The sequence below is a fragment of the Danio aesculapii genome, chromosome 15, assembly GCF_903798145.1.
Source record: "Danio aesculapii chromosome 15, fDanAes4.1, whole genome shotgun sequence".
Lineage (NCBI taxonomy): Eukaryota > Metazoa > Chordata > Actinopteri > Cypriniformes > Danionidae > Danio > Danio aesculapii.
Window position 1 is genome coordinate 42,866,299 of NC_079449.1, and position 27,996 is coordinate 42,894,294.

The following is a 27,996-nucleotide window of genomic DNA, read 5'->3' on the forward strand; positions in this document are numbered from 1 at the left end:
TGAGACACACTCAGTCCTTTGGGAAAATGAACCATGGTTTTACAAGCAAAACCCAAAAATATGGTTATTGTAGACAAGTCATGTTACCACAAAATAATCTTGGTTCTGCTCCAATAACTTTGAAAATCAATGTACCACAAGTAAATGCATAACAAATGATTGTTATTTAACTAACATCTTGTTTAATTTTAATGTGGGAGAAAGATTTATTTGTATGTTTTGTTGAATGTCCTCTAGTGTCCAAACCCAGAGAATCTCCTGCTGAAGCGACTGACCTCAGACTGTTATAAAGATGGCGTTGATAAAAGAGGAGAGTGAAGACATGATGACTGAAGAAACACTTACAGTCAAACAGGAAGATGCTGAGGAAGAAGCAGGTTGGTTTTTATCCTCAATGTTTAACTCACTCATTTCAGCCTTATTTAAATGCCCACATCTACAGCAAAGCCTGTTTCTGGGGGTCAAAATGGATGGTGTGGATGGAAGACGTGATCATAGCAGAAGTTATGCATTTTAAAATTAAAACATATTAGTGTAAACATGGCCTCAATGATTTCAGCAAGTCAGTCAGATCAGTGAGATTGTCACTATAACAATGTTTACATTCAAAGATGCAAATTGAATTTGTGCAAAACTGGAATATCACGTATAACCAGCGTTTCAAAAAGTTTTAAAATGGCAAATTTCAATGGCTGTAAAACATCAGGACCCTCACTCAGATACTGGGGAGCAGCCATTCAGGGCTTTGTAAGTAATCACTAGGATTTTCAAATTTATACAATATTTAAAGAGGAGCAACTCAGACCCAGAGCAATACAATCATATTTCTTGATTCTGGCTAGGCCTAGATGCTGGGTTTTTAGGCATATCGTCAGACATGGACATAGAGATGTGAGGTTGTTTTGAAAATAATTTTAAACTAGAATACTGATTCAGTCTATACTTTTATTAATTCTTTATTAATTCTAAAACCAACCTTACAATGATGCAAGACAATAACTTGAAACAACCGTCCAAGCTCTAAAAACATTATTTAGAGTTTCGGTCACAAAATGGGCTACCCAGTAATTAGACTTCTGATTATATCTATTTTATGTTGTACAATATAATGTGCCAAATCTATTGCGATAAACGATATTATTGTCATTTTAAGACCATTTTATGCCACTCGTATAATGCCAGAATAACAATATCATGACAATGCCAGTACACTCGTCCAAAAGAACACATCATATTTCATTCTTAAGAATATTTCATTTATTATAGTCATTTTAACAGTTTATTGATGAGGCATTGGAATCAGAATGTGAAAACACATGTCCTAAGTAATAAATGTTAACGAAAAAGTACAAGGTAAAGAGTGACAGAGGCTGCGATATCTGCTACCAGATCTATTTTCAACTGTCAGACACCCACATAAAAATATACTATAGTAATTTATCAGACCCCATAGTTTTTTTTTTTTTTTTGTAATTATTTTTTTGGCGATTTAAAATGACAGATTTAGAGGTGTTAAAATTTGTGAACATTTTTGCAATTTTTTTTATAACGTTTTATTGTTTTTTAACATCTATATATTTTTGCATTGACTTCACATGTAAATCACTCATGCTTCATCCGTGTCTACCTACTGCACAGGCTGCAAAACATTTCCCCCCACTCTCATGTAATGTTTGGATTGTTAGGACGCAATGGCGTCATTTTTCGAGAAACACTGAAATGCATCACGTGCGCTGCGTATGCAATGTTTAAGTCACATTAAAACAATTAATTGCAAACTGGAATAAATATAATTTGACTATGTTTAGGTTTTGAATGTTTTATGAGATTATTTTCATTTTTGTGATTTTTATTTATTTATTTATTTTTATTTTTTTGCGTTTAGTTAAGAATTTTGCCGGATTCGCAAAAATCGCAAAAAACTAAGGGGTCTGATTTATGGTAACTAATATAGTTTTTTAACCATACTGACACTGACACCTCCAATAGAGATAGAGATGTTGCACAATCAGCTAAAAATTGCTAGAATTGTTTTTTATGTATGGGAGATATATAATCACCAAAAATGATTGAGGTCATGTCTGTGTTGCGCGATAAGTCGATATATTAATTATTGTGACAGGGCTGCCAGTAGGACCTGAACCTTATTAAAGGGCACCTATGGTGAAAATCTACTTTTCAAGCTGTTTGGACAGACATATGTGCATGTATGGTGTATAGACCGTCATATTGGGGTGAACTAAACACACCCAGTCCTTTTTTTCAATTTAGCAACATAAAAAACGGTGGACCAATTGGAGCGGTTTTCAGATCGACCGCAACTTTACGTAGGAGTGCGGTCCCCCCGCCCACCAAATTGATTGACAGCTGCACGTATTAACATGTCCCGGTAGTCATGTGTATAATCATATAAACAAGACCAGACGTGCACAAAGCAGCTGGGAATAAAATGTGTGTTCAGTTCGTTAGGATCATCAATCATCATCAAATGAGATCAAGAGTGGGTTTCACATGTTTATAATGTTTTAAAACAGAGCATGTGTGTAATGAATTATAGCGATATAGCTTAGCTTTACTTCATCAGCACAGCTGCGTGTCAGAACAATTATAAAGGAAGACGCTTCAGTCTCGGTTTGTGGATGTTAAATCAGGTTTATTTTGTACATCAACATAACAGATATCCATACAGCAGTGGTGATTAACCTGTATCCTGTCACATTTGCGTGCAAAAAGACTGCAAAGCTAAACGGGCGCTCTGTCTGTCTGTCTGTCTGTGTGTGTGTCTGTGTGTGTGTGTCTACTGCAGTATGTGTGTGCGCGCGTTAACTTTGTGTGACCCTGCCATGCAACTGCACAATAAATACTAATTGGTAAAGTTCTTAATGTAGTATTTCTTACAAACGCTACGTGAAATCTGCTTCCTTTAAGTCTGTCTGTTGTCTGACTCTGCCGAGGGAGGAGATTAAGGCACGCAGAAAGGCACGTAGAAACGGTGGGCGGGGAGGACTAGACTTAAAGGAGCAGTACACCTAAACCGCCACCCAGTGCAAAAATGTATAAAAAGGAATTTAATAAAAGGTATAATAAAAAATCTGATGGGTGTTTTGAGCTGAAACTTTACACACACTTTCTGGAGACACAAAAGACTTCTGAATAAAGGGCTAACTTAGGTGCCCTTTAAGCTGCTTCTAGAATAACTGGATCTTAAAGATAGAAGAAATATTTTAAATCTCCCAGCTTTACCTTTGGCAAGTTTGCACGACACACATTAGCATTTTATCTGATTAATTGATAATTTAATAATTTGTTTGTAAGTAAATCTTAATGCTATCAACAGGACTCGAAATTAACCTTTTTTCTTGGTAGCACCGGTGCTTCTAACTTAAAATTTAGTCGCACCCACCAAAAATGATGTGCACTGTTACTACAAGTGTTATAATAACAACTTTACTGCTTATGAAATCAACACTAAACAAAACTAACAAACAAAAGACAAAAATCTGCATGCGCTCACCGGCCGCGCACACACTGCTTGACGTGAATGAGATGAACTGAGTTAACAATAATAACTTTGCTGCACGCCCTTTTGCGAAGGTGGATGTGCTGCCAGTCGCACGACTGACAACATCGTGACGATTAAATGAAGGATTAAATAACATTAAAGCATCTTAAGCTTAAAATGTGAAGATGTGGCAAACACTGAAAACTCTGACCCTCAGGTTTTACAGTGAATGGCTTTAGCCATTTTCATAGCAGACTTTAACACACTGAAATAACACACTAATAAGATGCGCCAATATCTGTAATTTTAGATGGTTTCTAAAACAAAATTTGTCTATGTTATTTTCATTTTCTCGTATCCAGACATTTTTGTAGCTGTCCGTCATCTGAACAGAGTGATTGACAGCTGATATTTATCAATCCATTCACGGTCTGTTCTAGAGCACTGGGACAATAAGACCTTAAAGGTAGGGCAAGCATTGCGGGCTTTGTTTACTGCTGTGAGTTGACATAACGACTGTTTTGAACCATTCCTGAGCGCTGCCTTTGGCGTTTTTAGGTGTCTCCTAAATCTGCGCACGCCGTAAACATTTTGCAGTGAATATTGGTCGCAGGGCAACAATTTTATTCACTCCAACAATGCTCCCAAATATATTTTGAGGTCGCATAGATGAAATTTCAGGCACAAATGCGACCAAAACCGTCGCAATTTCGAGCTCTGATTAAGGTTGGTATTTTAGTTGTTGCATATAAACAATTTTTTAAAAGCCTTGTACTGCCAACTACTTAGTTGTACATCTTTCAGGTTGAATGGCAAAAGTCAAATCTAATGACAACATACCTCATGAAAAGCATGCAGGAGAACAACAGAGGAAATACTGAGCCCTGTGGCACTCCATACTTGTATTTGATGAGGGATGACTGTTTATTTACACAGAGTAGCAGTCAAATTTTAATAAAGAATAATAATTATTGGCCACATACCTACATAATTTTCTAATTAATGATGATGTTTTGCAGATAACAGAACACTAATAAGCATGATTTCTGTAACAATTGGGCAGCTTGAATTAAAGGTGCAGTCTTCATTGTCTTCAGAAACAAGTGTTGTTGTGCTGGTTGAAAGTCTCTTCACAGTCCAATAGTAATGATTAAAGTAAATGATCTAAATGTGTTTATATGTATTTATATATTCTGGGTGAGGCATAAAACTAAAAAAAATTTCATCCAATTAAAAATTGTCGGGCCATTAATTACCATAATTCTGTTTAGAAGCCCAAACTGTCTGTCAACAAATATAGATTTGTACATCTGCATACCCGCAGATCCGCCATTTGTGCACTCGGTCGAGGGAGAGAGAGAGAGTGACACCCTAGTTCTACGACACCCTAGATCAAGGAAGTTGTGCCGTAATCATGTGATCTGACTGGGGCTTAATAAGTGTAATTCCTGCATGCTGCCGGCCAACCACTAAGCATGCAGTAGTCATTTTAGGACAGGGCTCTCAAACTCGCGGTCCACATTTGGATGATAGTTTGTGGCCCACGCTATAATTTAAAAGTTTAATGTCAGTGCGGCCAGTGCAGTGTTTGATATGCATGGCAGTGAGCAGTGAAAATAATGGCATAGTGGCCTGCCTAAATAATGTCAAAGAGGCAATCAATCATATTTTAATTTCTTTAAAACCACGAATAAATCTGATAACGAGCCTGATCAAACGAGATCTCGAGAAGCTGGAACTGCGTCCCTGGATCAGAATAGCGGAGTCAGAAGCAACGCGAGTCAAGTCAGCCACATAACATGACAGAAGAGCTGCTGTAGGCTGCTCTTGAAGATTGAACAGAGTGATTAATAACTATTTTTTGCTTGGAAGTGAACAGAAATGGCACTTAGAGAGTTGATGTGAGCTCTCTCTCTCTCTCTCTCTCTCTCTCTCTCTGACAAAAGAAATCAAAGTGATGCGTACGAGACAAAATAAAAGAAAAGTAAGGAACTCGGTGCCTAATATAGTTATCTGCAGTCACATATCGACACCTGTCCATCAGCAATAAGGCCGTACCCGGTTCAAGGCAACTGTACATAGTGTCAGTTAGGCATATATAACCATTCTGATCCAGGGAAGCAGTTCCAGCTTCTCGAGACTATAACCATTTTTAAGGTATACCACGGTTTGGAAAAGTCTAGGTTTTAAAACCATCAAAATTGTCTGCAATACCATTCCTAAGGAATGTTTTTTTATTTACATTTTGTTTGTTTTTTTACGACAACAGTATCTTCATAAGAAAAGATATCAAAAGATGCCGTTTTAAATTGTAAAAAAAAAATCTGTTTTTGAAACAAATGTAGACAGAAGTCAATAATTCATTTAGCCTGACATGTTTACTCTTCCAAAATATTTTAAATGTTTCTCATAATAAAATATACTGTGTTCAAAAGGGAAAAAAAGTTGTTTTTTACTCAGATATTAAAAAAAAAATTATATTTTAAAACAGTAATCACAGTACCGTGAAACCGTGATATTTTTATCCAAGGTTATCATACTGTCAGAATCTTATACCGGTCCATGCCTAGTGTGAGTACGCCCTAAGAGTCCCCGGGACCCGGACTAATTATAGGGTCACACCGTTATTTGTGGGTGATTTTGATCGTGCTACTTGCATTGTATTTGCATTGCCTCACACAATAAACATTACATATATTTCTATAGGATGTAAAAGTAGTCAAAACAAATGTCAACAACACAGTGTTGCTACTTTTTCCTGTAACAACAGCACAGCGGATAACAGTAAATCTAATTATTATTATTAATATTTATTACTGATTGATTTATTTTCTTATAAATATTTTTGTTTGTTTTTTCATCTTATTTTTTGTAAAAAAATTCAAATCTGCTCAAATCTCTTTTTCATTTTTAAACACAAAAATAAGAAGAAATAATAAACGAATTAGAAAATAATAATGTAATTAATTTCTTGTGGAAAACCTGATGGGGCCCAGCCTCACCCAGACTCTGCCTTCAGCGGACCACAGGTAAATTGAGTTTGAGACCCCTGATTTAGGACAAAGCGTGTAAGAAAGCGAGACCAGTGATCCTTGTGTGTAAAATATTGCACATTAAAACAGGTTTTGCTTGCTACACAACTGAAAACGTTCTTGATATATTACAGTTTTTCGTTGGGAATTGTAGAGGGGTGTCTACTGTCATCTTTACGGTGTGCGTTCGTGATTTCAGGAGGCGTGGCTTTGGACAGCAGGGGAGGGAGAGTGTTTTCAAGATATTGTGCTAACGGACAGCATTTAGGCAGATCACCTACTGCACCTTTAAGACCTGAATTACACTTTGAAATCTTTGAAAACTTATAAAGGGGTAGTCTAACTACAATGAAAACTAAAGGTGTGTTGAAGCCGGTTGAAGATTAGTTTTGCATTACAGTTTGACATTTCTGTTTTGGACATAAAATGCACATTTGGCATTTGTTGCTTTTTCTTCTACAGTTGCTTTTAAACAATGGTTAACTCATATTTGTCTCTTTTCGACCCTAGATCTGATTGTGATGAAATTGGAGGACGATGAAAAGAGCATGAATTTCGGTCACCAAGTAGACTTTGAAACTCACACTGAAGAGAATTCTCACATTTGCCCTGAGTGTGGAGAGAGCTTTGAACTTAAAGAGTCTTATGATGCCCACATGGAAATCCACACCGGAGAGATGTCCTACACGTGCCTTCAGTGTGGAAAGAGTTTTACAAGCGAAGCTCGTTTTAATATCCATTTGAGCATTCACTCTGGAATCAAGCCTTTCACCTGCCAGTACTGTGGTAAAGGTTTTAAAAATAGTGCATATTTCAGAGGCCATATGAGGAGGAAGCACGCTGGAGAGAAGCCTTACTCCTGTCAACAATGTGGAGCGTGTTTCTATACAAGCAAAAAACTCAAGGCCCACATCAGAGCTCACTCTAAAAAGGAGACCATTGCCTGCGAACTGTGTGGAAAACGTGTAAAAAGGAAAAGCATTAAAAGTCACATGAGGATTCACACCGGAGAGAAACCTTACTCGTGCTCTTACTGTGGAATGAGCTTCTCTTTTAATGTCTCTCTTAAAAATCACATGGTAAGTCACACTGGCGAGAAGCCTTACTCGTGCTCCATATGTGGAAAGAGTTTTATTCAGCAAGGACACCTCAATGCACACATGATATGTCACAGCAACGAGAGGCCCCACTCGTGCTCACAGTGTGGAAAGAGTTTTAAAACACAGATAGCCCTTAAGAGTCATATGAGGAGTCACAGCAGCGAAAAGCCTTACTCATGCTTTCTGTGTGAAAAGAGTTTTAATCAACCAGCAGACCTAAATGCACACATAAAAACTCATACTGATGAGAGGCCTTACTCGTGCTCCAAATGTGGAAAGGGTTTTATAAGCCAAGGACGCCTTAATGCGCACATGAAATTTCACACCGCTGAGAAGCCTTACTCCTGCTCTGAGTGTGGAAGGAGTTTTAAAACCCAAGACTGTGTTAACAGGCACATGAAATGGCACACTGTGGAGAAACCTTACTCATGCTCCATATGTGGAAAGAGTTTTGTTCAGCAAGGACAACTCAATGCACACATGATAACTCACAGCGACGAGAGGCCCTACTCGTGCTCTCAATGCGGAAAGTGTTTTAAAAGCCAACGAAATGTTAAGATGCACATGGAAACTCACACTGACAAGAAGCTTAACTCGCGCTCTCAATGTGAAAAAGCTTTTATAAACCAAGAATGCCTTGACAAGCCCATGCAAATGCACAGTGGTGAGAAATCCTACTCGTGCTCTCAATGCGGAAAGAGTTACAAAAGCCAAAAATATGTTAAAAGGCACATGAAACTTCACGCTGTTGAGAAGCGCTACTCTTGCACTAAGTGTGAACAGAGTTTTACTCAACGAAGACGTTTTAATGCCCACATGAGAACTCACACCGGCAAGAAGCCTCACTCGTGCTCTCAGTGTGGAAGGAGTTTTTCTGTACAAGCACTCCTCAACAGGCACATGAGAGTTCACGCTAACGAGAAATCCTATTCGTGCTCTGAGTGTGAAAAGACTTTTAAAAGCCAAGAATGTCTTAGCGAGCACATGACGATTCACACCGGAAAGGAACTCTACTCTTGCGAGGAAGTCGAGAAGTCTTACTCGTGCTCTCAGTGTGGAAAGAGTTTTGAAAGCCAAGAATGTCTTAGCAAGCACATGAAGAGTCACACCAACAAGAAATCTTATTCGTGCTCCGAGTGTGGAAAGACTTTTGTAATCCGCGGGTGTTTTATCAAACACATGAAGATTCACACCAGAGAGAAGCTCTACTCTAGTGAAGAAGTCGAGAAGTCTTACTTGTGCTCTCAGTGTGGAAAGAGTTTTAAAAGCCAAGAATGTCTTAGCGAGCACATGACGATTCACACCGGAGAGGAGCTCTACTCTTGCGAGGAAGTCGAGAAGTCTTACTCGTGCTCTCAGTGTGGAAAGAGTTTTAAAAGCCGAGAATGTCTTCGGGAGCACATGGGAATTCATACTAACAAGAAATCTTATCCATGCTTTGAGTGTGGAAAGACCTTTAGAATCCGAGGATGCTTTATCAAACACATGAAGATTCACACCAGAGAGAAGCTCTACTCTAGTGGAGAAGTCGAGAAGTCTTACTCGTGCTCTCAGTGTGGAAAGAGTTTTTACATACAAGCACTCCTCAACAGGCACATGAGAGTTCACACTAACGAGAAATCTTATTCGTGCTATGAGAATGACAAGAGTTTTAAAAGCCAAGAATGTCTTAGCGAGGACATGAAGATTTACACCGGAGAGGAGCTCTACTCCTGTGGAGAAGTCGAGAACTCTTACTCGTGCTCTCAGTGTGGAAAGAGTTTTGAAAGCCAAGAATGTCTTAGCGAGCACATCAAAGTTCACACCAACAAGAAATCTTATTCGTGCTCCGAGTGCGGAAAGACTTTTGTAATCCGAGGGTGCTTTATCAAACACATGAAGATTCACACCAGAGAGAAGCTCTACTCTTGCGAGGAAGTCGAAAAGTCTTACTCGTGCCCTCAGTTTGGAAAGAGTTTTGAAAGCCAAGAATGTCTTAGCAAGCACATGAAGATTCACACCGGAGAGGAGCTCTACTCAAGTGGAGAAGTCGAGAAGTCTTACTCGTGCTCTCAGTGTGGAAAGAGTTTTGAAAGTCAAGAATGTCTTAGCAAGCACATGAAGATTCACACCGGAGAGGAGCTCTACTCAAGTGGAGAAGTCGAGAAGTCTTACTCGTGCTCTCAGTGTGGAAGGAGTTTTAAAAGTCAAGATTGTCTTAGCGAGCACAATAAAATTCACACCGGAGAGGAGCTCTACTCTTGCGAGGAAGTCGAGAAGTCTTACTCATGCTCTCAGTGTGGAAAGACTTTTGAAAGCCAAGAATGTCTTAGCGAGCACATCAAAGTTCACACCAACAAGAAATCTTATTCGTGCTCCGAGTGTGGAAAGACTTTTGTAATCCGAGGATGCTTTATCAAACACATGAAGATTCACACCAGAGAGAAGCTCTACCCTAGTGGAGAAGTCGAAAAGTCTTACTCGTGCTCTCAGTGTGGAAAGAGTTTTTATATACAAGCACTCCTCAACAGGCACATGAGAGTTCACACTAACGAGAAATCATATTCGTGCTCTGAGAGTGAAAAGAGTTTTGAAAGCCCAGAAGGTCTTAGCGAGGACACGAACATTCACACTGGAGAGGAGCTCTACTCTTGCGAGGAAGTCGAGAAGTCTTACTCGTGCCCTCAGTTTGGAAAGAGTTTTGAAAGCCAAGAATGTTTTAGCGAGCACATAACGATTCACAACGGAGAGGAGCTCTACCCTAGTGGTGAAGTCGAGAAGTCTTGCTCATGCTCTCAGTGTGGAACGAGTTTTAAAAGCCAAGAATGTCTTAGCGAGCACATGAAAATTCACACTAACAAGAAATCTTATTCGTGCTCCGAGTGTGGAAAGACTTTTGTAATCCGAGGATGCTTTATCAAACACATGAAGATTCACACCAGAGAGAAGCTCTACTCTTGCGAGGAAGTCGAGAAGTCTTACTCGTGCCCTCAGTTTGGAAAGAGTTTTGAAAGCCAAGAATGTTTTAGGGAGCACATAACGATTCACAACGGAGAGGAGCTCTACCCTAGTGGTGAAGTCGAGAAGTCTTGCTCATGCTCTCAGTGTGGAACGAGTTTTAAAAGCCAAGAATGTCTTAGCGAGCACATGAAAATTCACACTAACAAGAAATCTTATTCGTGCTCCGAGTGTGGAAAGACTTTTGTAATCCGAGGATGCTTTATCAAACACATGAAGATTCACACCAGAGAGACGCTCTACTCTAGTGGAGAAGTCGAGAAGTCTTACTCGTGCTCTCAGTGTGGAAGGAGTTTTAAAAGTCAAGAATGTCTTAGCGAGCACATGAAGATTCACACCGGAGAGGAGCTCTACTCTAATGGAGAAGTCGAGAAGTCTTACTTGTGCTCTCAGTGTGGAAGGAGTTTTAAAAATCAAGATTGTCTTAGCGAGCACAATAAAATTCACACCGGAGAGGAGCTCTACTCTTGTGAGAAAGTCGAGAACTCTTACTCGTGCTCTCAGTGTGGAAAGACTTTTGGAAGCCAAGAATGTCTTAGCGAGCACATGAAAATTCACACTAACATGAAATCTTATTCGTGCTCCGCGTGTGGAAAGACTTTTGTAATCCGAGGATGCTTTATCAAACTAATGAAGATTCACACCAGAGAGAAGCTCTACTCTAGTGGAGAAGTCGAGAAGTCTTACCCGTGCTCTCAGTGTGGAAAGAGTTTTGAAAGTCAAGAATGTCTTAGCGAGCACATGAAGATTCACACTGGAGAGGAGCTCTACTCTAGTGGAGAAGTCGAGAAGTCTCACTCGTGCACTCAGTGTGGAAAGAGTTTTAAAAGTCAAGATTGTCTTAGCAAGCACATGAAGAGTCACACCAACAAGAAATCTTATTCATGCTCTGAGTGTGGAAAGACTTTTGTAATCCGAGGATGCTTTATCAAACACATGAAGATTCACACCAGAGAGAAGCTCTACTCCAGTGGAGAAGTCGAGAAGTCTTACTCGTGCTCTCAGTGTGGAAAGAGTTTTTATATACAAGCACTCCTCAACAGGCACATGAGAGTTCACACTAACGAGAAATCCTATTCGTGCTCTGAGAATGACAAGAGTTTTAAAAGCCAAGAATGTCTTAGCGAGGACACGAAGATTCACTCCGGAGAGGAGCTCTACTCCTGTGGAGAAGTCGAGAAGTCTTACTCATGCTCTCAGTGTAGAAAGAGTTTTGAAAGCCAAGAATGTCTTAGCGAGCACATGACGATTCACAATGGAGAGGAGCTCTACACCTGCGAGGAAATCGAGAAGTCTTACTCATGCTCTCAGTGTGGAAATAGTTTTAAAAGCCAAGAATTTCTTAGGGAGCACATGGAAATTCATACTAACAAGAAATCTTATTCGTGCTCCGAGTGTGGAAAGACTTTTATAATCCGAGGATGCTTTATCAAACACATGAAGATTCACATCAGAGAGAAGCTCTACCCTAGTGGAGAAGTCGAAAAGTCTTACTCGTGCTCTCAGTGTGGAAAGAGTTTTTATATACAAGCACTCCTCAACAGACACATGAGAGTTCACAATAACAAGAAATCATATCCGTGCTCTGAGAGTGAAAAGAGTTTTGAAAGCCCAAAAGGTCTTAGCGAGGACACGAACATTCACACTGAAGAGGAGCTCTACTCTTGTGAGGAAGTCGAGAAGTCTTACTTGTGCTCTCAGTGTGGAAAGAGTTTTTCAAACGAAGGTCATTTTAATACCCATTTAAGCATTCACTCTGGAATTAAGCCTTTTACCTGCCAGTACTGTGGTAAATGTTGCCGCAATAGTCATAATTTCAGAGTTCATATGAGGAGGAAGCATGCTGAAGAGAAGCCTTACTCCTGTCAACAATGTGGAACGTGTTTCTATACACTCAAAACATTCAAAGCCCACATCAGAACTCACTCTGAAAAGGAGACCTTTGACTGTCAACTGTGTGGCAAACATTTAAATTGCAAAACAAGCATTAAAGGTCACATGAGGATTCACACCGGAGAGAAACCTTACTCATGCCCTTACTGTGGAATGAGCTTCTCTTTTAACGGCTCTCTTAAAAATCACATGGTAAGTCACACTGGCGAGAAGCCTTACTCCTGCTCCATATGTGGAAAGAGTTTTATTCAACAAGGACACCTCAATGCACACATGATATCTCACAGCGACATGAGGCCTTACTCGTGCTCTCAATGCGGAAAGAGTTTCAAAAGCAAACGAAGTGTTAGAATGCACATGGAAACTCACACCAACGAGAAGCCTCGCTCGTGCTCTCAGTGTGGGAAGAGTTTTAAAAGCCAACAAGGTGTTTGGAAGCACATGGAAACTCACACCGACAAGAGACCTCACTCGTGCTCTCAACGTGAAAAGAGTTTCCCTTCACTAGGAAGTCTCAGCAAGCACAGGAAAATCCACTCTAACAAGAAATCCTTTCAGTGCTCCGACTGTGGAAAGACTTTTGCACTCCGAGGGTCTCTTATCAGACACATGAAGATTCACACCGGAGAGAAGCCTCACTCATGCTCTCCCTGTGGAAGGAGTTTCTCTTCACTAGAACGCCTCACCAACCACATAAAAAAACTTCACACTAACTAATCTCACCCGTTCTCCGAATGTGAAGAGGCTTTTATACATCAAGGATCCCCTATCAGACACATGAAGACTCACACTCGAGATAAGTTTCACTCGTGCTCTCAATGTGGAAAGACCTTCACTCAAGGAGAAAGACTCAATATGCACATGAGACTTCACAACCCCCCACCCCCCCAAAAGCTTAGATGTTACATCTACACTGGTGATTAGTTATTATTCACCATTCTCCTGCATTTGTCCTGGAGATCTCCAAATCTTCACCTTCTGCTTAACACTTTAGAGATCATCTCTGAGGTATTTAGAGAGTTACTAGATTGGTCCTCATTTATTGCATTGCTTGTTGTGGAAAAACCTTCTTAATCACTTAGAAATTAACATGTTGATCTTTGGTTTTCTTCGGCCTTGCGGACTGATAGTATTTAAATGGAAGAACAGACACAGCTATGCAATCAGAGGCTCTACTGGGACATTTAATACAAATCTGGCAGCCCTTCCTGGCTTTTATTGGAGGAACTAAATCAGACAATATGGCAATGTAAAGAGGGTTGGTGATAAACCTATACTATGTTTATTTTAGGCTATTGTATCTATTCTGTACAGACACTGAAGATAAAGGTTTGGGGGGAAGTTTCGTGAAGTTTCGACTGTTTCGTATAATGTGGGGGGGGGGGGGGGGGGGGGGGGGGTAAAGAAATAAAGAAAAATAACATGACTGTACAGCATTGTATTAACTTCTAAAGTGCACATATTCATGTAGTACTACAACTCCAAATTAAAAAAGGTTAGGACAGTATGGAAAATGCAAATAAAAAAGTAGTGATTTTCAAGTGACTTTTGTTGCAGGCAATATGAACACACATATATTTGATGTTTTGTATAGCCAACGTCATTTCATTTGTTAATATACATCCTTTCCTGTCATTCAGACCTGTAACACATTCCAAAAGAAGTTGGGTCAGGCGCAGTTTAGGGCTAGTAATCAGGTAAACTGGTGAAACAATAATGTGATGTTAACAGGTGGTTGTAATTATAATTTGGTACAAAAGCAGAATCCAAGAGCGGTCTAGTCCTTTAGGAGCAAAGATAGGCAGAGGATCGACAGTTTGCCAACAATTACGTGAGAAAATGATTAAAATATAGGAAAACAATGCTCCTCAAAGACAGACAGGAAGATATTCGAATATTTCACCTTAAACAGTGCGGATTCAAGGAATCTGGAGGAGTTTCAGTGCGTAAAGGACAAGAGCGCAAGCCTAAGCTGAACAACCGTGATCCCTGATCCCTCAGGCATTGCTGCTTCAAGAATCCTTATTTATAAGCCAGATCACCACATGGGCTCAGGACTACTGCAGCAAACCTTTGTCAAGCACCACAATACGCAATTACTTTTATAAATGCCAGTGAAAACTACTGTACCAAAAGGAAGCCCTATGTTAACAGTGTCCAGAAGCGCCATGGACTTCTCTGGGCTCTGAGGCATCTGGGATGGACCATCACACAGAGGAAACATGTACTGTTGTCAGTTTAATCAGTATTTCAAGTATTTTTGGGGAGAAAGAAGAAAAGGTTCATCCAGACTGTTACCAGCAACAAGTGCAAAAGCCAGGGTCTGTCATGGTATGGGGTTGTGCCAGTGCTCTTGGCAAAGATAACTCTCACTTCTGTGATGCTCCATCAATGCTGAAAAGCACACAGAGATTTTGGAGCTCAATATGCTGCCTTCTTCGCCCATGCATATTTTAACAAGACAATACAAAACCACAATCTGCACACATTTTGAAGTCCTGCTGCGGAAGAAGAGGATACAGGTACTGGACTGGCCTGCCTGCAGTCCCGACCTGTCTCCAATAGAGAGTGTGTGGTGCATTTTAAAGCACAATGAAGACCCTATACTGTTGACTACCTTAAGAGTTGTTTGCAGGAAGAATGGGACAAAATTACCCCTGAAACACTTGATCACTTGGTCTCTTCAGTTCCTAAATTACTTTTTAAGTGTTGTGAAAAGGAATGGCAACATTAAAAAGTGGTAAATGCTTTACTGTACAAACTTTTTTTTAAATGTGCTGCAAAAACTAAAATTGGAATGTGTTTATTTTAAAACCACAATGAAAATCAGGATGAACACATTAAATAATGTTTGTTGTATCGTCTGCAATGAAATACAAGTCGAGGTAAATTTGAAAATCACTACTTTTCTTTCTCTTTTTTTTTCATACTCTCCAAACTTTTCTGATTTGGGGTTGTACATAAAAATGAAAATATAAACAGATACATACATGTTTAGATTAACATTCTTTTTATAGCACGTTTAATCAAATATACAGCTTTTTAAAATTATTTAAACATTAAAACAAAAAACACGCATTTAATATAATAGCATACATTTATATTAAAACTAACACTAATTACACAAGATACAAAATACAAATGGGATTACATTTAATACATTAGATTTGTAAAAATGCAATACAAATAATATTTTAGACTTGTCTAAAAGAATGAAAACTGGTTTATAAATGACTGTTCGGTGTATGAAGTGTCCAACAGTCCACACCTTGTTCTTTTGTAAATGACTGCATCATCATCTACTTATTTAAAGTGTAATATAGTATAAATATTAATATAAATACTACACGAGTAGTTTTATGATTTTATTTATTTATTCAAAGAAATATACAAATAAAGTAGGCCTTACATGCATAAACAAGCATGAAGTAATACAATTACAACAACAGGCAGATACAAATTTAGGAAAAACAACGTATGATAATGACATTGACATAAAAAAAAGTCAATAAATAAGCATTACATTTTAAAAGTTTATACAATATAAACCTTCAAAGGGTTGTGATGGGGATTCAGGGTACAAAATTCACTGAAAGTAGATACTTTAGTACCTTTATTATTTGACAGTACTAAGTGATGAAACCTCAAGTTCATTAATAAAGTGTAAAATAAGTACAAATGTCAAAGTAAAAGTGTAAAATAGAACTAACATTTGGTGCTATGCTATTGCAAAGCATAATAGGTTAGTTTTATGATTTATTTTTTAAATTGGAAATACAAAATCCAAACAGCATTTAACTTTACAAATGGTGTATCTCAACACAAAATAATATACAAAAAGGGTAAATGACAAAAATCATCCAAACTAAAGTATAATTAAGCGAGAGAAAAAAAACTTAAAAAAGAAAATATAAGACAGATCTCGGTTATGGCAGGTTATATGATACAAATAAATTAAACAATTTTAAGGCAGTTTTTGTTTTCATTTTAGCCAGAGCATCCCAAAAGATTATAAGTTCTTCTATAAAGACACTGTAGTGGAGGGGTTTTGAAATATTTACCTTTATGAATAAAATATTTGGCTAATACAATTATATTTATCAAGTTGTGCAAAACAGCAATCTTTAGTATGTCCATGTAGTACATCGTGTAATGTGAAAGTCAAACCTTGAGCATCCACATTCTTTATTATCAACCAGTCTTGCTTTTTTCCAAAATGATTGTACAGAGCTGCAAGTAAAAAACATGTGTTCTGTGTCTTCAATTGAGTGTTTACATTAATGGCATGGTGAATTTTCTAAATTAAATTTCAAGTGTAAAAACCTATTAGAACGGTATATATCATTTCATATTTTAAATTGTACTTCTTTTGCCTTGGGGAGAATTGGAAATTTAAGATACGTCGTTCTCTATTTTTATCCAATGAATTAAATAATACTTATATTTAATAAATAATTCTTAATACTTGCTAGGGGAAGCAAGACTGGATAATTTGTCTTTAATGGGACTTTTATCTTGGTGTGTACGTTGGATGTGACGTCATGAATGTGCGTCGCGCTCCGTTCCTGTTAAGAAAGGTTTGTGTTTTTAACCGTGTTTGGAGTTTTAATCAAACATTTTGTAGGTGAAACGCATCCGTATAGAAATTTCTCAACACACGCATCTAATTTCGCCACTTGTTCGTTGTGAACGCGAATTCGGAATTAATTTGCTGAGAGAGTTTGGAAACGGAGCTTTCAGAAACTCCGAGTCAATTGAATCAAATACTGTGCAAAATGATTCACTGTTTTGAATCGTTCGAATCACCTCATACTGGCGTCAGTAATAAAGCAAACATGTAATAACAAACATATTTCTGATACATACTACAAACTATATAGAAAACTGCTTAAATAAAATGTCATAAGTGTGAAAAAATACCCCAATGCTACTACACTTTTACAATAATAAACCCTTGGTTAATTTTAATAAAGGATATTTAATTAAGGATATTATTTGTTTTGCATTTATTTGTATGTTAGTGGAACATGGTCTAGCGCAGAGTCCAGAGAAACTCCTGCTGATGTGACTGAGCTCCAGACTGTTATAAAGATGGCGTTTATTAAAGAGAAGAGTGAAGACCTGAAGATTGAAAAAACATTCACAGTCAAACAGGAAGATCCTGAGAAACAAACAGGTTGGTTTTCATCCTCAAAACTCCACTCACACGTTTGAGCCTCATTAAAATGTCCTGCTCTACAGAAAGAGGGAAATAATGAAATAGACACGACCTAAACAAACACTCTACAGCTTAACAGACTATTAAAAGCTCAACCTTTTACAGTAAATACAAAAACAATCTCATTTACAACAGAATGGAGTTAAACTAGTTTTTGCCTTGATTTGCTTACCGATGTCTTTTGCATAATAACATCGTTTACATTTTTAAAAAAGCTGATTCATTTACAGCTTTTAATTGAATCATTTAATTTCAGCTAGCTTTTATGGTAGCTCAGCAATAAAACGATCAAAATAGGTTATGTCAAATTAGAAATGACGATCTCTCTGCATTCGCCCCAACCCTCTCCATCCTTCTCACTGTCTTTTCAGATGGGATGGTGGGCCAAATCAAAGGTTACAATGGGCCAACATTGGCCCGCGGGCCCTACTTTGGGTATATCTGTGTAGCAGAGGCAAGCTAGTGAAGTTCTATGCAGGTAAACCTCACTCCTCTGACCTCTAAAGGTGCTCTAGCGACAGACACTAGACCAGGCCATGGTCTTTAGCCTCCTTATTAGAGCAAACAACTCCCATGCGGAAGGTCACCGGTTCGATCCCAGCTCAGCGTGGGTTGGGTGGTGTAGGACCATGGGTGGTTACATTGGTGCCGTGATCCGGATGGGAATGAGGTTTAAGCGGGTGAGTGTAGCGGAAGCAAGCTAGTGAAGTGCTATGCAGGTAAACCTCACTCATCTGACCTCTAAAGGTGCTCTAGCGACAGTCGCTAGAGGCCATGGCCTTCAGCCTCCTTGTAAGAGCAACCGACTACCATGCGGAAGGTCACCGGTTTGATTCCAGCTCAGAGCAGGTTGGGTGGTGTAGGACCAGTGGGGGTTACATTGGTGCCGTGACCCAGATGGGAGTGAGGTTTAGGGGGTGAGTGTAGCGGAGGCGAGCTAGTGAAGTGCTATGCAGGTAAACCTCACTCCTCTGACCTCTCAAGGTGCTCTAGCAACAGACGCTAGAGGCCATGGTCTTCAGCCTCCTTGTTAGAGCAACCGACTCCCATGCGGAAGGTCACCGGTTCGGTTTTAGCTCAGAGTTCCTTGGGTGGTGTAGGACCAGCGGTGGTCACATCTGCTCAAAAGTGTCCATCTGGAGCTCATCAGTGGGATTCGACACTTGCTAACAACTCGGGCCCACCCAGACTCTTCACCGCTACCAATCACAGAGCTTGTGCTACACATCTGAGTCAGTCACGACTAAAGGTATCCGACAGTATGAAGGCTGCACCGGGTCATCTGTGTGCACTCGAACCTTTAACATTCAAAAGGTGAAAAGGTGTAATATATACCAAAACAAATCATTTTCCACATCGTCGACAGGTTTAGGGTTTCTTCCTAGTGTGAATCCTCATGTGGGCTTTAAGGTTTCCATTTTTACTGAAAGATTTTCCACACTGTTGGCAGGCGAACGGCTTCTCTCCGGTGTGACTTCTGATGTGGTCATTGAGAGAGCCTTTATACAAGAAACTCCTCTCGCACTGAGGGCAAGTGTACGGCTTCTCTCCAGCGTGGGCTTTCAGGTGGTTCTTAAGCGCTGATTCGTGACTGAAGCGTCTCCCGCACTGCTCACAGCTGAACGGCTTCTCTCCGGTGTGGATCAACATGTGGACTTTGAGGATTGTAATGGTGCTGAAGCTCTTCCCGCACTGTTGGCAGGTGTAGACAGGCGGTTTCTCTCCAGTGTGAGTCTTCATGTGGAGCTGGAGCTGTCCTTGATGAGTGAAACTCTCCGCACACTGCTGGCAGCTGAACGGTTTCTCTCCGGTGTGGATTCTTACATGCGCATTCAGACAGTGTTTGTATAAGAAGCTCTTTCCACACTGCGAGCAGACGTGCGGCTTCTGTCCGGAGTGAGTCCTCATGTGGACATTGAGAGATTTCTTATGTATGAAACTCTTTCCGCATTGAACGCAGGTGTTGTGAGGCTTATCCTTAGTGTGAATTATTATGTGGGCATTAAAAGAGTGTCTATGTATAAAAGTCTTCCCACACTGAGGGCAAGTGTACAGACTCTCTCCAGTGTGAACACTGAGACTTTCTTGCTGATCGAAACTCTCTTCACTCTTCTCTTTCGGCACAATCAGATCTAGGGTGAAGAGAGACAAACACATTTGTTAAAGTACTCTCATTGTAACACGGTAGGACGGGGAGATTATTCGAAGCTAATTTCCTTGACATTTTGTCAATAAAGCTGGTTCTTTATTAAGATGAACAGAACAATATTAATTAATTTGAATGTCAAATAATGCCGAGTTCAGACTGCAGGATTTTCAAAGTAGTCATGTCACAGATGTTTTTTCACACTGCATGAACATCTGTGGATTGCCGACAGGGGGTTTCACACTGCATGACTTCACAATAGGAAGAATCACCAACAGCTTTATCTCGGTCCACAAACTATGTCTCACAACCAAACACATGCGAGAAGTGACATGGAAACAACGTGAGGTAATGTAGTATATCTTTAGTTATTAACTACATAATGAGAAAGAAGCCTTTAGTGGGGTATTTCGCTCACCTAGCTTTTAGAGAATTAGCCATTTCACCTAAACTTTATTTCTTTGTTGACTCAGTTGTGGTATTGCTCAGATGACACGTCAAACAGACACAGTGCTCCCGCCAAATTTACACTTGTTTTTCCTCCATTTCTTGGGTCCAAATAAACTGAAAATAAGCGCTTTTAGCTTCTCTTCCATCCTCTCAGTGGCCTGCAGATACCCACACTAGTGAATGCTGCTGGCTGTAGGCGATCTCTGATGTTATTTTCAAGCAGAACAAATTTCACACGGCAGGATTTGAATCGTCGACAGGTCTGGATATTTAGCACGCCAAATATCTCACAAGCGTTTTCTCTAAATCTGTCGGCGAGTCACAATCTAAACTCTGCATAAGATATACAGCTTACGTTTCTAATAGTAATATTATCAATTATTTAAAATACAGTGAATCTGACGCTTTAATCGAAATAACAGCTAAAACTGCATATAGTGCAGGAATTGAAGATTGGATTCATATTAGTTTACTGGAGACACATTCATGTGGTCAAACATAAATAAACCATTTTCATAAATCAGACAGCTATTGAATCTGAAAAAAGAAACTCACGAAGGTACTAGACATGGGACGATAACAGTTTTCAAGGTATACCGGGGATTGGATAAGCCAAGATTTTAAACCCGCTGAAATTTTCTGCAATACCGTTCCTAAGGTATGTGTACGATTTTTTACTTACATTTTTACAATACAACAGTATCTCCAGCAGAAAATATATCCAAAGTTTTTGTTTTGTACCCAGACAGGGGCGTAGCAACCGGGGGGGACGGGGGGGACACGTCCCCCTCACTTTTTGGAAACAGGTTACTCTGTCCCCCGACTGGCCCACACATTTTATTTGACCTAGCGGCCGCAAGTGTTCTCTGATTTGTTACTCGATTTGAGTGAACGATCACTCAGCCAATCACAGCGCGAATCTCTTGAGCGTCTGCCACGAGCTTCATTCATTTACTTTGTAGTCAAAGACAGGGATGATGCGGAAGGGAGCAACAGCTACAGCTGGGTAAATCACGGTAAATCACTAACGTTACAGAATCCTACTTTTTTTATCCGTTTTGAAGTGAGAACCGTAAAGTCCCTGGTGCTGGTGTCTTGTCTGGCGCTGAGCCAGAGAAAGACAGCGGGGTTAAGTTGGTTTTGTTTTCGGTATTCCTGACACAATTAGCGACAGACAGCATTAACTAAAAAAACCTCTCACCAAAAAAGATCTAAACTGTATTCCCTACAAAAAGACAAAGCTGGTTATGTTTCACAGCTGTCTTTCTTTTTTTGTTCGATACGAGCACTGCTTGAGCAGTCGCAATATGCGTTTAGCCAGAGAGAGCTCGCGCTGACCTGAACTCTCAGTAAGGGACCGTCGGAAAAGTGCTTCTTTTTTTCGTTTTTTTTTTTTTTCAGAAAACAAAACTAACTTAACTCTGCTGAGAAAGACGTGTTATATTATCACAATTATGCAGCCTTTTTTTTAACCGCCTAATGCTTAATTTATGTTTTAGACATGTAAATACACACAAGTACTAGTAAAACAAGAACTTTAGCATTTGTAAAACACACAAGGAAGTCTAACAATCCATTCAAATATAATTTGCTGATGTGTTTTAATCATATTAGATACACATACTGAAAGTAACTATAAAGTTGAATCTACTCCTCTCTAAGTTCACCAACCACGTATGTACTGTATGTGTATATACAGTATATATATATATATATAATGTGTGTATAAAATAAAAATATTTTCACACAGAGTAATGCTTAATTTAAATGTGTGTGGTTCTGTTTATATGTTGTTATTATTAATATTTTGTAATTATTTTAGAATTTTGGTTAAAAGATTATTAAATAAACTTTATTGCTAATAAATCATTAATCACTTTTGGGTGACCGTACAGCTGTCCCCCCCACTTTTAAAATGGCTGTTACGCCCCTGTACCCAGACATTTAAAAAGAATATATTTTATATATTTTAGAGCAGTGAGCACAATACCGTGATATTTTTATCCAAGGTTATCATACCGTCAGAATCTTATACCGGCCCATGCCTTTAAGGGACCAGGTGTAAACTAGCCTGTAGATGTATGCATTATCTAAAAGCTTTTCTGTTGATGTATGGTTTGGTAGGATAGAGTCGTATTTGTCCAAGATGCAACTATTTAAAAATCTGCAATTAGGGTTGGAAAAAATCTAAATGCAAAGAAAATCTCCTTTAAAGGGCACCTATTTTACCCCCTTTTTTAATATTTAAGATGTCTCCAGAATGGGTCTGCAAAGTTTCAGCTCAAAACACCCATCAGATTACTGATTAGACCTTTCAGAACATTAGAAATTTCTGCTTTGAACATTTTGTGGCTGTTTTTGTTGCCTGTGCCTTTAATGCTGGTTCTCCCCACCCACCATTCCCACGTGCCTGACAGAGTGAGCCTCAATCTCCGGCTGCGTCTGATAAACAGCACAGTGACAGACATGAAAGAAGCAGATCTCACGTAACGTTTGTGAGAAATACTGATTATTTGTTGTAGAGTTAATTCAAGCTTTTCGATGGGTCACACACAATATCGGTCTTCGCCGGTGTGAGCGTTGAGGAGAGTTGAAATCAAGTCAACTTTATGGTAATGAGCTATGACGCGGTTTGACGGCAAGCAATCAGAACAAAGAAGTCCGCTGCTTGAGAGGAGTTCAGAGAACACAGACCTGTCAACTTTGGTTCCAACCACAATTGTTCCCAGGGGTTTGATTAGTGCAGTCGCCGGATTTCCAATTATTTACTATGTTTTCTTACAGGAACACGCATTAAATAAGTTACTTGCGAATTACTGATGTGCTTTAATGTTGTATATATTTATCTTTTAAAAAGCGGGAATCTCACGCGACAGTACAAAACAGTATTGCTGCTTCAGGATATTTCAGACATATAGACACATTGGATAATTAAGTGGAGCAAAGCCACACCACATGCAACCTGATCTTCCATTGTCAAATGAATTTGATGAGAAGTGTGCAACATTTTCACGCTGGAAAGCATGTTTTATGCAGGAATGTAACTGATATTCTGCAACGCCTTTGAAATACGAGATCAGTGTAGCGACCTTGGATGCTCTCACCACTTTCGTTGTGATCGCACAGTAAGTTAAAAAAAAGGACCTGAAAAGACTAACTTGCTCCAACTTCTATTCACATGTGTTTAGAAATATTCAGAAACTAAACACTCATTTATCTCTAGATCAAAGAGTAGTGAGTTATGGCGTTAGTTATCTCCTGGTGCCTTCGTGATGTTTTTTCATAACTCTGAAATTGTGCTTTGCTGTTGCTCCCTACTAGACTGAGTGTCATTATTTTTAGTTGACTTTTTAGCAAGACACTTTGGTGCTTTTTTAGGTGCTGGTTGTCATATTTGCTTTTTCAATTTACCTGTGTTTGTCTGGTGTCTGTGACTGAAATATTCCCATATTACCATTGTGCTGTTTTTCTTTGATAGTAATTTGTCTATTAATGCTTCTGAAGCGGCAGACGCCATCATCCCACTTGTCCGCGCTTTCCCGTTTAATTTATTGTGAGCGTTCAGCATAGTACAGTTGCACAATTCAGATTGGGCAGAACAAATGTGTCCTCACTCAATTGTATAGTAAGACTGTCACACACAGACGGCAGTCAGGCATTTGCTGTGGGTGGGGGAAATTATATAACACATATATTTCTTATCGCAGCCTCTTGCGATTAGCTAATAGCAACATTTCAAATTGCGATTCGTTCACGCACACACACAGTGCACACGTTTGCACTGTTTTTGCACACAAATGTGACAGGATACATGTTAATATCCACTGCTGTATGGATATCCATTACGTTTCCACAAACCGGGATTGAAGCGTTTTCTTTTATAATTGTTCTGACATATGGCCGCAGTGATAAAGACGGTAAAAATCGCTGTAATTCATTACACATGCACTGTTTTAATAACGGTTTAAACTTGTACATCTCATTCTTGATCACATTTGATGATGATCACAGAGAGCTGAACAGATCTTTTAATCCCAGTTGCTTTGCACGTTCTGTCTTGTTGATATATTATATGTGTTACATGTTAATACGCGGCTGTCAATCAAATCGGTGGGCGGATAAACCGCTTTCCTACATAACGTTGCGGTCAGCCTCAAAACGGGAGGGATTTGGATCCTATTTTAGCGTCGGGAAATTTAAAAAAAAAAGAGGCTAATTGTGTTTATATCACCCCAATATGACTGTGGACACTATACTACACACAGTTCTGTCCAAACAGCCTACAAAAGATGATTTTCATCATAGCTGCCCTTTAAATTTGTACAAATGAAGTTCTCAGCATTGCATATTACTAATTAAAATTTGATTTGATGTATTTAAGTTAGGAAATTTATAAAAAATATTTGCGGAGCATGAAGTTTACTAAATATTCAGATTTTATTTCAGGCCATGTGTGTATTATTGTTGGATAGTTGGACATTTAAATAAAGCTTAAATGAGTGAGTGGAGCTTTGAGGATGAAAACCAACCTGTTTGTTCCTCAGGATCTTCATGTTTGACTCTGAAAGCTTCTTCAATCTCTTCATGTTTGACTGGGAATGTTTCTTCAATCTTCACGTCTTCGCTCTCCTCTTTAATAAATGCCATCTTTACATCAGTGTGTTGCTTCAGCAGGAGTTCCTCTGGGTTTTTAAAATACAAAATTAATCAAAGTAAATCCCTTTTTCAAATTAATTTATGGATTAGTATAATAAAACTATTAATCATGGCAGAAAAGATCTTTCTGTTAACACGTTGATTACAACTTTGATAATTATTTTTCGGGGTTTTTCACCTTTATTTAATAGGACAGTAGAGAGTATTGACAGGAAAGCATGGGGAACAGAGAGAGGGGAAGGATCGGCATAGGACGGCGAGGTGGAATCGAACCCAGGTCGCCGTGAGCACCAGAGTGCATGTGTCGACGCATTAACCACTACACCACTGGCAACGATGATTACAACTTTTATGACTACAACCTGTTCAATGGTTTCATGTTTTGGGTTCCTCAAGATTAATTTTCATAAGGACCGAGTGTGTTTCAATCAGCTCCCTAGTTCAGTATTAGGGCTGCACAATATAACGTTTCAGCATCGACATCGCAATGTGATCATTCGCAATAGTCACATCACAAGTACACACAATGTTGAGTCTGGATTATAATTGATCATTTTGCAAGTGTTTTTTGAGGCCTGTGACTGTGTGAGGGTTTTAAAAGCATTCAGGCGTAAGAAAATGTACCGTTTGTCACCTTAAAATATTAATAACGATTAATTTGATTATTTAATCCCTGTGTACCTGAATACATTTCGACTCTAGGGAAAACAATAAAACGCTGTTTATTTAATTAACATATTTTTATGTTTATCTATGCTTGTAGATCATGGGTCTCAAACTAGATTTCCGGAGGGCCGCATCTTTACACAGTTTAGTTCCAACCCAAATCAAACACAGCTGATCCACCTAATCAAGGTGTTCAAGACTACTAGAGACTATTATGCAGCTAAAGTATGCAGAGCTGCGGCCCTCCAGGAATTGAGTTTGAGACCACTGTTGTAGGTTGTTATATTTTAGGCACTTCCCTACAGAATCAACCCCAATCAATCTAAAACTATAGACTATTTATAAACATTTATTCAACTCATCTAGTGAAACTGTATTCATATCGCAGAATAAAAAATTCAGTAGTCAGTATTCAGAAGTGTGCACGCTAGTGAGGGAGACTGAGGTAAAGTTGAATTTATATTCGCACTTTCGTTCAGTGACAACTTGTGAGACACTCCCTATATTGTTTACCATGGTAAGTTTAAATATTGGGTCTGAAATCACAATGAGAATGACTTCAAAACAACATTAGCACTGCTTATTTGACTGTGGACAATGTTGTACAGAGTTCATACACATTTTACTACTAAAATTCCAAGCTTTTTTTTTTTTTCAGGTACATTTTCATGATGTATTGTTTACTATATGCATAGTTTAATATACATGGTAGATAATTACAGCATATCATAAAACACACAACAATCTATTTTGTTTACATTTGTTTTTATGACTATGTAATATTGATTTTGGCAATGCTTACACAGCACTAATAATGCAAGAGGAAGCTTTTGGCCAAGGACATTAAAGAAACAACTAACCTATATTCAAGTTAGGGCTTCACAGTATATGGTTTCAGCATCGATATCGCAATGTGTGCATCCGCAATAGCCACACTGCAGGATATGCCATGTTGGGATTATAGTTTAATATTGTTTAATCATAGAGTAAAAGTTTATCATCTGCATGCCTTTTTAAAGAGATAGTTCACCTAAAATTTACTAACCATTTTCATTACACCCTTCGCTTGTTTCAAACATTTATGAGTTTTCTTTTTTGAAATGAGCACAAGCTGAATATAATTGAATAACTCCTATAGTGTTGAAACAAGTGAAGCGCGAGTAAACAGTCCGTACATTTTAATCTTTGAGTGAACTGTTCCTTCAAGGCCTGTGACTGTGTGAACATTTTAATATTTCAGAGTTTAAAACATTCGGACACAGTAAATATATTGTAACTTTAATAAAGATTAAATACAATGAAGACTATGCAGTGTTGATTATTCAATATCTGTACCTGAATAGTGAATACCTGAACACTATCATTCACTTTTACTATAGATTATTTATCTATGCTTGTAATTTATGTGTTCTATATTATTTGAGATTCACTCCTCTACAAAATCCCCCCGATTAATCCAAATAAACCTATTAAATCATCTGGTGAAATAGTATTCACATGGGAATATACATCACAGAAATACTAAATATGGTAATGTCAGATTTTTCCAATATTGTGCAGCCCTAATTCAACTATACAGATATTTGTTAAACTAACTCCATGACTTTTACAAAACTTTATGGGTTTTTATAAAACTTTTCCAGGTCTGGAAAATACCATATCAAAGACAAAGTAAAAATCCAATAAAACAGTTCTGAATGTCCATCAGAATTTTAAAATCCTATAAGATGAAGTGAAAATTCATTAAGAAAAATTCTGTATGTCCATTGGTATTTTTAGGAATCCATTAAGATCCTATAGCATCCTAAAGGATAAACTGAAATTCCAATAGGATTTTTTTTGACAAGGGCATGACTTTTGCAGGTTTTCCATGACCGTATAAACCCTGGTTGTACTTTGATAGTCATTAAAGCTTAATAAATCATACTTCTCTGAAATTATATTATTAAGGAGAAAGTCTGAATGAGCGAATGTAAAACCAACTTTACCTCAATGTAAGGAAGTCAGTGAGAGTTATTAACCAGATAAAACACTATTTAAAAACGGCTCAACTAACACTGCACGGTAATGAAACATGCTCTGGACATGTAAGATGACATTTTAAGCATTGAATCACTTTGCGCAGACTCGTTTCCGAAAGCTCAATCTCTACCAGCAGATTCATGTTCGTAATAAACTGATTCGCGATATCGTATGTGAAATGAGACGCATATTTTTATTCAGTAATAAGCTGACGCGCTTTATATATAAATGAGGTTAATAATTATTTTATAAATCGTGACTTTAAACTGTTATAAACACCAACCGTTCTTCTGCCGAGTGGCAGATGCAGGAGC

At 38.6% G+C, this 27,996-nt stretch overlaps 2 protein-coding genes across 2 annotated transcripts in view; one reads left to right on the plus strand and one right to left on the minus strand.

Annotated features, from left to right (window-relative positions):
* Positions 1-13,895, plus strand: part of znf1007 (zinc finger protein 1007) — a 23,275-nt gene extending 9,380 nt beyond the window's left edge. Inside the window, exons 2-3 of the mRNA XM_056473483.1 lie at positions 238-377; positions 7,045-13,895. Coding sequence (XP_056329458.1) covers positions 293-377; positions 7,045-13,241 — 6,282 coding nt within the window. The 5' untranslated portion in view covers positions 238-292 and the 3' untranslated portion in view covers positions 13,242-13,895. The remainder of the gene's footprint in view (positions 1-237; positions 378-7,044) is intronic.
* Positions 13,896-17,605: 3,710 nt separating this feature from the next.
* LOC130241610 (gastrula zinc finger protein XlCGF8.2DB-like) lies at positions 17,606-27,996 on the minus strand. The gene is made up of 3 exons (XM_056473488.1): positions 27,966-27,996; positions 24,868-25,020; positions 17,606-19,874 (listed from the first exon to the last, which is right to left on the minus strand). Exons 2-3 carry the CDS (start codon positions 24,983-24,985, stop codon positions 19,111-19,113), a joined length of 882 nt encoding a protein of 293 aa, XP_056329463.1. The 5' UTR covers positions 24,986-25,020; positions 27,966-27,996; the 3' UTR covers positions 17,606-19,110.

Coding starts and splice junctions, on each gene's coding strand:
- LOC130241610 (XM_056473488.1), bottom strand. CDS start 24,985: ATGGCATTTATTAAAGAGGAGAGCGAAGACGTGAAGATTGAAGAAACA. Junction 19,875..24,867: donor AGATCCTGAGGAACAAACAG/GTTGGTTTTCAT, acceptor TCTTCACCCTAG/ATCTGATTGTGCCGAAAGAG.